A 15,734-nucleotide genomic window follows, 5' to 3' on the forward strand; every position below is an offset into this window, starting at 1 on the left:
GAGAAACATAATGAGTGCAGAGTCTTCTATGCGTACAGTATGATACATATTCAGTAGGTAGTTAACATTGTACTGTGCTCTGTAGCATGTATACAAATGCTGAGCAGGATGCTTAGAGGAGGTCATTTGTACCAGCAGCGATTGCACTGTACAACAGCTCATCATTGTGCTGGGACACTATTTTGCACTGAACCAGTCTTAGGATAAGCTCATAGAACAATAGTTGAACTTTATCACCATCCACTATTCATATCCATATGCCCTGTCAATTTATTTCGACACATTTTTCCCTTTTCTTTCCTTTTCTTATATTCAATCTGTACAAGACTGTATCTTTATCATTTTATTGCTGTTTACAATGTTTACGTTTGCACTGCCCTGCCACTTTTTCACTCAAGTCTGATACTTATATCTACAGTGTTTACACTCCAATGCACTACCATATTGCCCTCTTACACTGTATCCTTCATATATATTTATTCTTATTTTGTTTTGTTTATAACGTTAAATTGCTTTTAGTATACTTCTAACTCTCTGTGCTGCTGTAATAGGTGAATTTTCCTCTGGGATGAATAAAGTGATCTATTGATCGATCTATCTACCTATCTATCTGTCTATGAAGACGCATGATTGTGTGCTTCCTACTTTGTGTTTACAGTTTGGGAAAGGGCCCTGTATAGTTCTCATGGTCAGGTGTCCACAAAACAGTGAGAATATTAATATTTACCATCTTGTTAGTCATCTAGGGTCAATCTGTAATGATTTTTCCCTGTTACAGTAAGAATAACCAACTGACATAACAAATAAAGAATTTGATTAGTTTTTTTTTTTAATATGTTAAATACCAAAAATTTTTATAAAAAAAAATTGTTAGATTTCAGTCAACTAATACTACTACTACAGAACTCTAACTATTATACTATTGCTCATTTAAATAACATCACTAACTGCAATACAAATTTGTTGATATTTATCAGATAATGTCACAGCATGAGAATATTATCAAGTGTTTACGTTGACCAAATGAGACTAACATGAAAGTGACAGTATTCTGTAGATTATTTGCTGGCTCCACACACTTTTGTGCACCTATATGTCTTATCTGCATTTCAAGTACTAATTTGTTCGATTCTGCCCAGAATAGGCAAATACATATCTGGAGGCTGTCTCACTAACTGAAACACCCAATGCTAAATTGATTTTGTATACCATGTTAGCTCTGTGATTACCGGTTTTTATCAATTTTGTCAATTAGTTGTTACTGCCTAATTAAACTATGAAATTGCTACTCATATTATACTGCTACACTGCAAACATATCAAGCCCCTTAAATTAAATGTGATATGATGCTATAATGTCAACTATTTTGTATATTCAATCACCAAGCAAGTTTTTTTGGCTTCTTTCATTTTTTATGCTTGTGTATCTCATTGATGCGCTACTATGAAAGGCATCTCCACTTTGCATTATATTCTGCACAGGAGTAAAGGACTAAGTACTGTTACATTATAACATGTTTCTGTTGTCAAATATATAAAAGTCTATGTTGATAATTTTTTCATAATTGACCATAATGATTATTCATAATAATTGTTGCAGCACTTTTTGGAATGAAATGCTTCCTCTTCTAGTTCTTGGTATGAATTGTATACTCGCTCCCACATTCCCAGGTTATTTTCTGGTTACTGATGGTTATTATGCTTTTGTTAGTTTCTTTGCTTGTGTTACTAATTTTTTGTACTCATTAAATAAATGTGCTCACTTACAGTGTGTGTGTATGTATGTTTTTGTCGGTGTGTATATTCATGTGAAGGAGGATATGAACCTGAATGAAGACCGTAAAGCCCCTCTGCGTGAAAAGGACCTGAGCACTAAACGAGAGATGGTTGTCCAGTACATATCTGCCACAGCGAAATCTGTAAGTGTGTTTTATTTGTTGCTCCTTGTTTTAGAGAGCTAGACTGGTTAGAGAACAGAGATGTACCATGGAAATTCAGGGCAATTGGCTTTACATGATCTCCACTCCAAATAACACTTCCCCTTCTGCTAAAGACACACATCGCTTTTTTTAATATATATAAATTTTAACTTTATCTATTAATTTTTCCCCTCCTGGCTACATTAAGTACTGGCTCAACCCACTTTTTTGCAGCTATATGTCTTATCTGCATTTCAAGCCCCGATTTGTTCAGTTCTGCCCAGATAAATTCAAAATAGGCTCACTAAATCAAACACCCAATTCTAAGCTGATTTTGCTTGCTGTGTGTGCTGTGTGGTTACCGGTTTTTATTTATTTTGTCGATTAGTTGTTGCCGCCCTAATTAAACTTTGAAATTGCTACACATTATAATACTACACTGCAACAGTATCAAGCTTTAATGGTAATCTTTAACTGTAACATGTAAAATGTCCACTGGTTTGTTTTAATTTATTGCAAGGAGTGTTAAGATCAAAGATGAATTTTGTGTGCTAATATTTAGAATATATTTTGTATAATATTTTGTGCTAAAATTTATATTAATATTGGACATTATTAGTCTTTTTTGCTGTCTCGACATGCTGAACTAGCATAGGAATTCAACCCCGTCTGGTTGCCTTTACTAAACAAACTAGCTTTGTGTCTCAAATCACATACTTCTGAACGTTTCACAATCACAATTTCAGAACGTTATTAGCTAAAATTAATCAGTTTTCCTATTATAGGCACTGTTTTGAATACCAGTCTTCTGGATTGTCTAGATGAGTAATAAAATACTTTTGAATGTAAGGTTAGAATTTTTATTTGAGATGCAGCCCATGGCAATAAACTCAATCATGGCCAAAAGTTCTTATTTTTATGAGACAGAGCCTGTCAGTGTGTTTAATGTACATAAAAATCAATTCAGTTCAGTTCAATTAAATTTTATTTGTATAGCGCTTTTAAGAATGGACATTGTCACAAAGCAGCTTTGAAGAAATAAATAGATTCAAATTAAATTAAACCAAAATAAATTGTAAATATGTGAATTTATCCCTAATATTCATGTCACCTGTGAGTGGTTTTAATGTTGTAGCTGATTGGTGTATGTTACTTACATAATAAAATGTTCAAATGTTATTGAGGTCCTAAATTATCACTCTGGAATTTAAACAGTGTAGGGTGGTGAAGGCTTGGGGTCTCAAACTTCATAATGTCTATTTAGGGTCATTTGCCCATAAAATCTGGGAACCCCTGCTCTAAATGGTTTTCTGATTGTGGAGGATCTAAAGTGGGTTATCCAAATGAAGTTTTATGAAATTTTGCCTTGGGCACAAAGCTTTTTCACCTTTTTCTCATGGTGGTGGTGCTAATTTTCGTTGCATTCTAGCTTTTTTTTTTGTATCCAATTAGATTGGTATGTGGTAAATCTCTAGCATGATGGCCATCTTTGGCTGCTGTGGGTCAGCTTTCTGTGTATTTAAGAGGTCCTCTGGTGGTGAAGGAGGTTCCCTTGCTGGTGGTGATACCAGAAGTATAATTTAGTGAGTGTTTAGAGGCCAGGATTATGTGACAGATCAACTCCATGTAAGAAAAATTGCCTAAAACACTTCTGTCTTATTTGGGTTTATTACTGCACAGGCGGACCAGCGTGAGTGTTCCAGTTTACTACTTTTGTTAATAATTTACAGACCACTGCAGTTTCTTCTTATCCTGAATATTGGGGAACAGTATTGTTAAGTGGCTAATTTACATGCTTTGCTCGGAGTCAGCCTTTCTGGTGCACCACCAGGCAATTATAAAATGTCTTCCAATATTCCAGAGGCCCCAACATAAGGTGTTCACATTTCCGCATTCAAAATTAATTTTTTCATTTGTATTGTTTGATGATGATAAACTCTCGTAAATAATTATAGGTTATTTTATTATTTTATAATTATAGGTTATTTTATAACTATATGTTGGTGAACAAACAAGAAAATTCCATAGCCTGTCTATGTGTGGAAATGCCTAGAATGCAAACACTGCTGCTGAGACTAATAGCTTTCCAAACCCAGGGTTTAAACAAAAGATGCTATGTTTTAAATTGTTCAACACATCTCGCTGTAAATATCAGGAAATGAAAGCTGAAATTCTGATCTATCGTCTCATGTTCATCTTTTGATCTCCAAAACCTTCAGAGGGGACTGTAGATTGTAGTGGTGGACACATACATGAAAGTAGGACAAATAAGTCACTTGCATGTTAGTTTTTTTCTCTTGAAATGTGACATGAATTACAGCTGATTAAAATCTGTCAAAAGATATAATCAGCTAGTGTTTTGTTCATGAATAAAAAAATTCTATTCTAAAAAAAAATGTTGAACTGATGCTTTGGTTTGTATGGGCTACTATTACCAAACTGCGACTTTCACACCACAACTTCAAAATATCCTTTAAAGCGGAACTGCAGCAAATTTAATTAAAATGTAATAAAAGCATGATCTTAAGCTGAATTATCTCCTTGTTTGGTCAATTCTTACTTTAAACAAAAGTAATGTAACTTTATTACTGTATTTTACAAAGAAGGTAGAGGGCTGGCATTGGATGATGCACCATGACACTTACTTATGTCAGGAATGGGGTTTATTCATTCCCACACTGTCAAAACACATTTTTTGTACTGGTTTATATGACATAAGCATGCTTGTCAATCCTGCACTGCTAAAAAGACACCCAAAATCAGGCCTCATAAATGTAAATCCAAGTAGAGAGAAGTGTATTGGTTGGGTATAAATGAGAAACTGGTGGTAGTAAAAAGGCTTTGAAAACATTGTCTTGTTTCAAAACTGCTGTAAGAGGCTGTGGATTCTGAATATATTAAGTTTGTTTTAAAATTAATTAATTAGTTAATTTATTGTTTTGTTTATATAATTTAGGTTTAGTTTGTTTTCTTGAAAATGGCATGCAGATCCTGCCATTGACTTCTATAAGTCACTCTGTTTCACACATTTTCTCACACATTTTCTCATCAACTAAACAATAGCAAACAACAAAAAATAATTCTTCCATAAAATAAATAAATATACACCGATATAACAGTAAAACCACTGACAGGTGACATGAATAACATTATCTCGATACAGTGGTACCTGAAAAGGGGTTGGATATATTAGGCAGCAAGTGAACAGTCAGTTCTCGTAGAATGACTAATGGGCAAAAATGGGCAAGTGTAAGGATCTGAGCGACTTCGATTTGCGCCAAATTGTGATTGTTAGACGACTGGGTCAGAGCATCTCCAAAACGTCAGGTCTTGTGGGGTATTCCCAGTATGCTGTGGTTATTACCTAAAAAAAAAGTGGTCCAAGGAAGGACAACTGGTGAATCGGCGACATTGTCATGGGCACCCAAGACTCATTGATGTGTGTGGGGAGCGAAGGCTAGCCCGTCTGGTCCAATCCCACAGAAGAGCTACTGTAGCTCAAATTGCTGAAAAAGTTAATTCTGGCTGTGACAGAAAGGTGTTGGAACACCAGCATGTCTCAGCTTGCTGCATATGGGGCTGCGTAGCCGCAGACCTGTCAGAGTGCCCATGCTGACCCCTGTCCAACCCCGAAAGTGCCTACAAATGGGCACGTGAGCATCAGAACTGGACCATGGAGCAAGGGAAGAAGGTGGCCTGGAATCGCGTTTTCTTTTACATCATGTGGACGGCTGGGTGCGTGTGCGTTGCTTATCTGGGGAAGAGATGGCACCAGCACGCACTATGGGAAGAAAGCAAGCTGGCGGAGGCAGTGTGATGCTCTGGGCAAAGTTCTGCTGGGAAATCTTGTGTCCTGGCATTCATGTGGATGTTACTTTGACATGTACCACCTAGCTAAACATTGCTGCAGACCAAGTACACCCCTTCATGGCAACAATATACCTTAATGGCAGTGGCCTCTTTGAGCAGGATAATGTGCCCCGCCCACACAAATGCAAAAATTGTTCAGGATTGGTTTGAGGAACATGACTGTAGAACCCCGGTGTGAGAGAGGGTGATGGAAGTCTGAGGGAGGCAGGCGTGACCTTAGCTGAGCTCCAGGCTCGCGTTTATTTAGACTGTGCTTTTCAAAGCACTTTCCAAACTCAACAAAACAAGGTCAATTCAACAAAAGAGGGTCTGTCACGGACTTACGATTTTCACTCTGCCAAGTTCACTGCTCAGATTCATGCTCTGCAGCCTGTGTGTGTGGGTGCATGTAGCATACTTCGCCAACTATGCCATTCTCTCGCATTACAGCAGACCTTGAAAGCACACAGAGACACCAGTAAGTAGACTACCGGGACACAGGTGAGAATCATCACACGTTACCTGCCAGTTTGAACTGCCTCCTCTCCATCCACAGCTGACGCTCGACCATGATCCTGCTGCTACGGTGACAGAGTTCAAGGTGTTGACTTGGCCTCCAAATTCCCCAGATTTCAATCTGAGTGAGCATCTGTGGGATGTGCTGGACAAACAAGTCTGATCCACGGAGGCCCCACCTCACAACTCACGGGATTTAAAGGATCCTCTGCTAATGTCTTGGCACCAGATACCACAGTACAGCATTAAAGGCCTTGTGGAGTTGTTTTTTAGTGGCACGGGGGGGACCTACACAATATTAAGCAGGTGGTTTTAATGTTATGGCTGATCGGTGTGTGTGTGTGTGTGTGTGTGTGTGTGTGTGTGCATGTGTGTGTATGTATGTATATATATGTGTATGCACACTATATAGCACTAATAAGGAAGAAATTTTGTGTCTGCTTCTGACATGTTGTAGTCCTACAAAAGGCTACAGGCTAAAATGTTTGGGTGAAAGTTTTCTGGACGCACCTTCTTTCCTTTTTTTTCTTAGACAACATCCTTTTCTTTTGTGCATAACCTTGGTTACAGAGTGTGTTGGAATCATTTTGTCGCTCAGTATAGTGCACGACTACTTAGTGCACTACTACAGCTGATTAGTAGAAATGCTACTCTGGCCTACTCATGATGTGCTCTTTGTGTTTGCTGTTTTCTTTGCACATTAACTCCCTTTGCTGACCGCTGCATGCAGATAACTGGGAGCAAAGTTGCGGTAAGTACCAAAATATTTACTTGCTTTCAATTCATCCTTCTTCTCTTGTGCTCCCCTCTTCTTGAGACAAATTACTACAATTATGGATATTTTACAGTGCAAGGACATTGCGCATATTTCATTATCAATGTAGCTGTAAGAATGTAATTACTGCATGTAAATCCTTTCACTTTCAGAATCAAACATTTCTCTTTTCTTTAAACAGTCTATGAGCATTATTTTAGGCAATAATTTTTTGAATATATATTCAGTGTATGAATGTATATATACGTTCAGTTTTCAAAATTAAATAAAATATATATTTTCATAAACTGTATGGCCAAAAGTATGTGGACACTTGACCATCACACATACATGAGCTTGTTGGACATCCCATTCCAAATAACACTTGCAGTTGACTGGGGCAGATCGAGCAGGGAAGAAATTTCACAAGCTGATGTGGCAAAGGGGACATCCTATTACAGTGCCACGTTTAAAACTCTTCAGCACAATCCATTCTCTTGTCAGTGTTTGTCTGTGGTGATTGCATGCCTATGTGCTTGATTTTATGCACCTGTTAGCAAGGGGTGTAGCTGAAACACTTAACGTCAATAATTAGGAGAGGTGTCCACATACTTTTGACCATATAGTGTATCTTTGTTCAATCCACATTGCGCCCATAGTACTATTGTTGCTGTAATGTTCCATTGCTCATCTAATTGTCATTTGTTCCACCCATAATTGCACACACATAATTATGCATTATTCATTCATCTTCACTAACCATTTTATCCTGGTTTGGGTGGCAGTGGATCCCAATCCTATCCCAGGAACACTGCGTGCAAGGTAGGAATACACCCTAGATGAGATACCAGTCCATCACAGGTCACCATACACAGAGTCATTGACACCCTCTTTGTAAATACAGTCAGGTCCATGAATATTTCTTATATTAATATGTTACTCTTATTTTAGCAGTCTAAAACAGTATATTGGAGCTTAAATTAAATACTGAATAAGAGCTCCAAGTGCAAAGTTTCAGCGTTGATCGGAAGGAATGTACTTCCATATCAGGTAAATGGTGTAGGAATTACAGCATTTTTTTTCTTCATTTCTCTTGTTTATTTGTAACCCATCCAAATTTAATCAGGCATGTATGGGGTTAAATTCAGTAGCCTAGCTTTGCCCATATCTTTTTTTGTGCATAATGACTCAGCCATTTATAATCATTCAGATTCAGCTCCATGACTTAATTGCCCATGGCACCTCAGGAGCTCAGATTAATAGTGTGAAAGTTAAAAGTTGTAGAGGAGCATTTATCTAGCACTTAATATTGGCAAGTGTTTAACCTCAACACTAGGGAAGCAGTAACATTGGTGAATTCTCAAACGTCCTATGAAGTTGGTTTGCTTTATGATCGTGATATGATCTATATATCTTGCTTTTTATCTAAAACTGCAGAAATTGTTAAGCACTTAGAAAAGGAGAAGGATGTATTATATTTGCTAGAGTATAAACGGGTGTGAGTATTGTTTCCATGAAGAAAAAACAGAGTATAATTAGCATTTAACCTAGTATTTAGCCCCTGAGCTTAGCTAAGCTAACAATTAGCATTTCATACTGCATGCATAGGGAATGCAAGCAGCATGCTAGCTAGCCTTATTTTACAATGTTGTTTCTTTATTTCATAAGATGCTGAACCTGAGAAATATGGGGTGAACAAACTATTAGCAACTGTGTGCAGTAAGAACTGCGTGTGGATTTATGGAGATTAGCTCTTGTTGCTCTTGTGCTGGCTAGTGTGTATACGAGAATGGTGCTTTTGCAAGTAGCGCTGTTCACAGCGTTGTTTTATAAAAACGCGTAAATCTGAAAGCGGTAATATTGTTATGATTTTGTGACTGGTTAGAGTGGTGGTAACCAAAGTTTTGCATTACATAGACTGTTTTTTTTTTTTTTTTTTTTTTTTTTTTTTTTAAAGATTGTGTTCTGTGTGATTGCAACCAAGTGAAAGATGGCGGACCAGCAAATTTGCATTTGAGAAAGCCGTCTTGCTGTGACAATGCTACTGATAGCTCAGGAGCAATGAAAGAGAGACTGACATCTTGTGACATCTTTTTTTTTTCTTCTTGAGCATACAAGGTTGCACTGACATATTGGAACACATTTGAAGTTTAAAACATGCATGTAGTAAAGCTACCTGGGAAATAGTTTTTCTACTGTTTTTACTCTTTTTCCTGAAGATGCTCATTTACCCCAAAAAAACCCAAATTTACTTTGGGATTTTTTTGTTTGTTTGTTTTTTGAAACTTTGAAAGGCCTAATTGTACGTGGTTAATTATTCAAATATATGCATTTAAGATAGAAATTTATTATTTGACTGCTTTTAACCCCTTGCCAAACCTAGTCAAAAAGCTTGGTTTTATCAATATATAAATATTTGATTTAACATATTATAAGCATAAACACCACCCTGCATATTCATATTGATATGACTGCTGACGAAAGAAGGAGGATGAATTCTGGAGTTATATAGGGATATGATCTGCTCAAATTTAGCCAAATGCTTTTTTTTTAAGGCAACGAAGTGGATTGTTCTGCAATGACCAAGTCAATCACCTGACCTCAGTCCAATTGTGCATGCATTTTATTTGCTGCTTGAATTTTTAAGGCAAAACTGAAGGCAAAACACCTCAAAAGCAAGCAGGAACTGAAGACAGCTCAGTAAAGGCCTGGCAGAGCATCAGTTGGAAAGAAACCTAGCATCTTTTGATGTCTATGGATTCCAGACTTCAGGCAGTCATTGACTGCAAAGGATTTGCAAGGTCTAACCATGAAGTGCTTTCTTTCAGATTCTTCTTCTTCTTCTCTGGTAAAACTGATCAGGAGGTCCTACAAACATGAATCATGGTCAGTCAGTATTAGTTCGTCCCGCTACTCAAGCGATAGAGATCGACACAATCGGCCTAAAGGTGGCACTACAGTGGAGTGTTTTATGTTTTGACTCATATCTCGGAAACTGTAAGTCCTACACTGAAAATTCTTTTTGCTGCTTATTCCTTAGGTTCTCCCCAACAAAATCATTTTAATAATGATTTTTAGTTAATTTGCATAATATGCAAAACCTACGTTTGAAAACTTGTCCTAGTTTGGTGTCAAACTGCTCATCTCTAAGCTTATCTGTAAGTGAAGTTTTGAAGATCACTTAAAAAATAAATAAATAAATAAAATATGGCCACCATGGTCAGTTAGCTTTCAGCAGGCATTTGATGGGGTAAACACTGTGCTATTGTCACAAAATTTGAAAGTTCAGTCCCCCTCTCAGGACCTGATGTAAATGATGCAGTCTCACTTAACTTGGTCTGTGGGGGTTGCTGTTCATGTTTTTATGCTTAGAAACAAATATTTCTCTTGTAAAATAAGGTGTACAGTGAAACTTTATTTTTTTTTTTTTTGCTCATCCTTTCTTTCCTTATGCCCTAAAAATGTGCCTTTTGGGCCATTTAGCTCACTCTACCCACTCAAATTTATCATAATTTGCTTAATATGCAAAACATACTTTTGAGAACAACTTATAGGATTTGCAAAGTCTGAGGTGCAATAATTATCAAACGTGTTGAGATTTGTGAACAACATGGCTGTCATGCCAATCGATCATTGCATGGCAGAGCTTACTTACTTAAACAGCCATAAGAGAGTTATAATTGAGTTATCATCACCAAATTTGGTAGTTTCATCCCAAATCTGATCCCCTACTCAGACTGTATGAAATGGCCCATACCCTCCTGAAGGCAGCGCTGTAGTAAATGAATTATTCTTTTGTTTTATATCTCCATAACTGTACAGGATATAGTAAAACATGTCATTTCGGAAGAATTGCTGAGTCCTACTGCATTTTTTCACATATGGTTTAATTATTTTTGGCTGAAATATTTTCTGCCATCTTCAATTTTCTGAAAAAACATATTTTCATTCATATTTTCCATTCATCTGATTGGCATTAAATAGGGAATGCAGCAAGTAGAGAGCTTGCAAGGAAAAACTTAAACCTTAATCTCTTTCTTTCGCTTTCTTTTTGCCCACAATGTGAATGTTCTGTCTTCTGGTATAGCTCTCCAAGTACATCACTTTCTCTTTCAGAGTTCTCTTTAGCCAGCAGCATAAAGGATGTTTCTAAACTGTTCATACTCTTGTTGAATTCATTCAGTCTGTTGTCCACATCAGGGATTCTCTGGCTGTACTTACTCAGTGTTGAGTGTAGAGAAGCAATAGACACCCGGTTTTCCTCCTGAAATTAATCAGCCAGGGATTGTATAACCCATATAGCTTTCTCTAGCGTGTCCATTCCTTTAGCGTTAGCATCCACTTCAGAGTTAGCCATGGAGTTTGAAGTGGTATCCTTCAACGTACCCTCTCTCTGTTCCCTTGAAAACGTTTGTGACATGGTAGAAATAATTATTGGTTATTTAGCATGTGTTGTTTGACCAAATAAAATTGAGGCTTACTGATATATAAAATTATTAGAACTTTGCAGGAGCTGTGGCGGACACTTCTACTCAGTAGCCATTAGTTCCGCCCCCACACCTGGATATTTGTTTTTCTAACGAACACTATTGTATAGATCAATGTTTGTGTCATGTTTGTTTGCACTTGTGTGTCTGTATCCTGGTGTTCATAGACGGGCATCATTGCTGACAGTTTTCAAAAGCCAACAGCATGTTATGAGTTTCTCAGCAAAAACTCACAAAAGCTTTGCAGGTCCATGAGCAAAAATGTCTGTGTGATACAAATGGCTTAGATTATGAGCAGTTTAGCAGCTGCTCATGATCATAGATTTTGGTGGGGCAGGACTTGATTTGCTATAGGCTATCATATAGTGAATTTTTAGTTTACTGAAAAATAACCCATTAATAAGCATTTGAGAGTTGAACAGACTTGAATGAACTTGAATGAACATGAACAAACTAACTGTACACCAACAAATGGAACAGAAAGATGTAGTCTGGGCTAAAAGCCAGTGCTCTAGCACAGACAAATAGCCTAACAAAAAGTCAAACAAAACAACTAATTCCCTTAGTTGATCAAACTGAACATTTCTGACATAACACTGCTACCTCACTCTTTAATTTGAAAAAAAAAAAAAAAAGATTTTCAGTGCAAATGTTTCGATTACAGCTTTATTGAAATCAGGATTATCATGCATCCCTCACTTGTCATATCCTGTGACTATATAATTCTGAAAAAAAAAAAAGGTTTTATAGATTTGAAAGTGGAAAAACATTGCTCAGACTCTGCAGTCATCATGGGTACTACAATCCGAAGCAATTTCAGTGTCTCAACAAACACTTCTTTCATGTTGTTGTTTATTAATAAATATCTGAACGTCATTGCTAATTTGCATCACCTAAACTCAGGGTTCTAATAAATTACACTAATTTTGATTTGTATGCAGGTCTTCTTAATAATTGGATAGGCACTGACTACCCTTTGTAAGTCTTCTGTGGGGAATTTATTTTTTTTAATTTTTTTTTTTAAAGAGAATTCATACAATTGCTGACTGTCAAATAATGCGATGACAGCCAGATATCCAGTAAAGACAAACCATAAAGACAATCATTTGTGTTAGTAATTATGGTGTCACACACCTTATTAGCAATTCTCTGCCAGGTCTGTCTGCCTCCACCTGCCAGGTCTGCCTGCCTCCACCTGCCTCCACCTCCGCCAATCTTGAATGTTCCTCCTACCACCACCAGTTGGACCTTGTATTATTAATATAATACAAGGTCCAACTGGTGGTGGTAGGAGGAACATTCAAGATTTATACTCTATACACAGTTTGTATACTCTTATGAGTATCAGTTAAATTTAGTGATGCAGCAGTCAATATCATCAGTAGCCCCACTTAATGTCTGTGCTACTAGTCTATTCCCATCCAGAAAACAAAACACATTCAGCTCTTCCAAAACAACACTAGAGGTAGATTCTGCACTTGTACCACTAGCAATAGCAAAAACTCTCTCCTGAACAGTATTAGCTGTAATTGAATTATGTAATACAACAACAAACTGAAAACAAGCTTCAAGTGTGTTGAAATATCCATGGAGTCATCAGCCTATGATGAAAAGACGTTTTCCCTATGTCCTTAGTTTGTTGTGTTACAGTGGTGTCCGGCCTGTCAGGTCCATACTAATGAATTTATCCTGCAATATGAGATGTTCAAATGGATTTTTTACAGCATACTTCAGGTATATTTCCTTTTGCCATTGTGTCACAGTGTACAAAATGAACACAGAAAAAGTTATATCATTAACTATCCTGTCTGATGTACCAACTTCCCCACTCCCACCCACTCATAAACAAAACATTCAGAGCCAGCATGAGACAATGAATATACTGCATCTGAGCACTTGTTGCAGTTACCATATTTGACCATTAAGCACAGTAGTAACTCATGGGATTAAATGGGCCAGTGAACACTTTATCTGCTATCTGTCCTTGGAGTTTTACAAGGCTGTCTCTGTAAAATATATTAATATCTAGTGCTCATTGAACCTCTGCACATTTTACATTTAATTAATACCAAGGATGTTAACTTTGAAAAAGGTTTTTAGAATGGTGTGTCTGACACAGAAAGACTATGTTTTTAATAGCATTTTGTACATTTCTTTTTTTTTTTTTTTTGTCAGTTGAATTTTAGTTTTAATTTATGAACACGTTAACAGTCTGGCAGGACTACGTTTCAATAATTCATTATATCTTTTTATATACCATTTAGTAGGAGAAGGACATAGCAGTTGGAAAAACACAATTTTTCTTTTTTTTTTTCTTTTTCTTTTTCTTTTTCTTTTTTTTTTTTTTTTTTTTTTTTTTTAAAGCTGCAGGGTATTTAAAGTTGACTGTACCTTTTCCATACAGTGTACTGATTTTGCACATGTGAATGTTTAAATCTGTACGAGTCAGACAGTAAAGTTTATTCAGGAGTTTACCTTGTAAAAACTTGTAATGACTACTGCAGTATTTTGTCAAGTACTAGATCATTCTCTTCATATTCCATATCTGTAGCCAATTTATCCCTTTTATCCATGTGTAGTAATAATTTGTGTTTTGGTTTGGGGAATTAGGCAAAATGACTTTTGTCAGGGCTGAGGGTTGAGTTTACTGTATGTGTTGACCCTTCATTATGTAAGGAAAAAAAACAAAACAGAGCATGCTGTTGTAGGAAAATGATTCATGACAGGGTCATGTGGCATCACCTAATGAAAATCAGGGTTATCATTATGAAGTGGTTTATGCTGGTATAACCACATGCCTCAAAGTGTTTTGTTCCTTCTTATACATTACAGTTTTTTAATTTAGTAATGAATACTTATTTAACAATTTATACATTACATTTGTTGTTATGGAACAGCCATGAAACAAGTTAGTTCATGTTTTCACTTAGGTTATAACAACTGTAAACAGTCGTTCCCTTGCCAGCCTCTCTCTTTTTTGTCTTGGAAAAAACAAACAAACAAAAAAAAAACACCACCACACAGCTCGTCATGCAAAGTCCTCTGGCCCATGGAAAACTTACTGGCTGTTATAAAGCAGCAACTCCTGAGACTCCTTCCATAAATATTAAATAAAACATTTATGGAAAAAATGTTAAATAAAGAAAACTTCATCCCATCAACAATTATGTTTTTGTTAAATAATGTGTTTTTTATCCATTTATTATTAGCCTAAGATTATTTCAAGTGTTCGAAATACAAGCTCTTGTGAATAAGATATTACTATAGAAATGATACTGTATTAGAATGAGTGCATGATTATGAACTTGTGATTTAAATTTACAGCCAGCACTACTGTCAGAGCTGCTGTTAGAAATTGATGATGATATTAATCGATACCATTTGACTAGATTTGAGTATTCAACAGTGCTGTAGTATAAAAGTCATTGTCATCTCTCCTTTGGGTTGATTCTGAATGCTTACATTTTGCTTGTTTTCTTGTAAGCTTGTCTTTGTTGTGTAGACTTTTCATGTGTCAGTAAAAATCTACTGTTTAAATGCTCAGTCTTTACCTTCCATGCAATCCCTATAGATTTTTGAGGGATTATTTACGTAACTGTCTTTGTCAGTACTTGGGATATGGTGAGAGGGAGAGTGTCACTGTTTTTGTGCAATGAGACTAGCAAAGTAGAGCTGTGAGTATGCTACATTTGTAAGTGCCTGTCTGCTCCCATGGACACTCCCATGGACACTCTGGACAAAGCAGGTACAAAGTTGCAGTATAATGAGATGCAGCAACTCCAAAGACTGCATAGCAAGAACAATTAATAGACTATACAGACAATATAACAATGGGTAAAGGGGTAAGGCAGAGCATAGAAAAAAAATAAACATATGAGTATGTATGTATGTATGTATGTATCTCTATTTGTATATGTAGGTACATACACTCACTGGACACTCGATTAGGAGCACCTGTACACCTGCACATTCATGTAGTTATGCAATCAGCCAATCATGTGGCAGCAGGACAATGCATAAAATCATGCAGATGGATAATGACCAGTGAAAGTGGACAGCTGAAGTCTGGTGACCAGGTGTTTTTTTTTTTTTTTTTTTTCTTCTAATCTTCAACTGTCCAGTTTGGGGGAGTCTGTGCACATGATAGCCTCAGATTCCTGTTCTTGGCTGACAGGAGTGGAACCCAGTGTGGTTTTCTTCTGTTGAAGCC

General features: G+C 36.6%; 1 protein-coding gene across 7 annotated transcripts in view; it reads left to right on the top strand.

The window, feature by feature from the left end:
• The window catches only part of diaph2 (diaphanous-related formin 2), a 424,876-nt gene that overhangs the window by 43,062 nt on the left and 366,080 nt on the right, over positions 1–15,734 (top strand). For 5 of the 7 annotated variants that reach the window (XM_053235484.1, XM_053235480.1, XM_053235485.1 and 2 more), the window contains 2 exons: positions 1,814–1,918; positions 7,014–7,034. In XM_053235484.1, coding sequence (XP_053091459.1) covers positions 1,814–1,918; positions 7,014–7,034 — 126 coding nt within the window. The remainder of the gene's footprint in view (positions 1–1,813; positions 1,919–7,013; positions 7,035–15,734) is intronic. The other 2 variants (XM_053235486.1, XM_053235482.1) reach the window with 1 other exon arrangement.

Source organism: Pangasianodon hypophthalmus, chromosome 7, assembly GCF_027358585.1.
Source record: "Pangasianodon hypophthalmus isolate fPanHyp1 chromosome 7, fPanHyp1.pri, whole genome shotgun sequence".
Taxonomy (NCBI): domain Eukaryota; kingdom Metazoa; phylum Chordata; class Actinopteri; order Siluriformes; family Pangasiidae; genus Pangasianodon; species Pangasianodon hypophthalmus.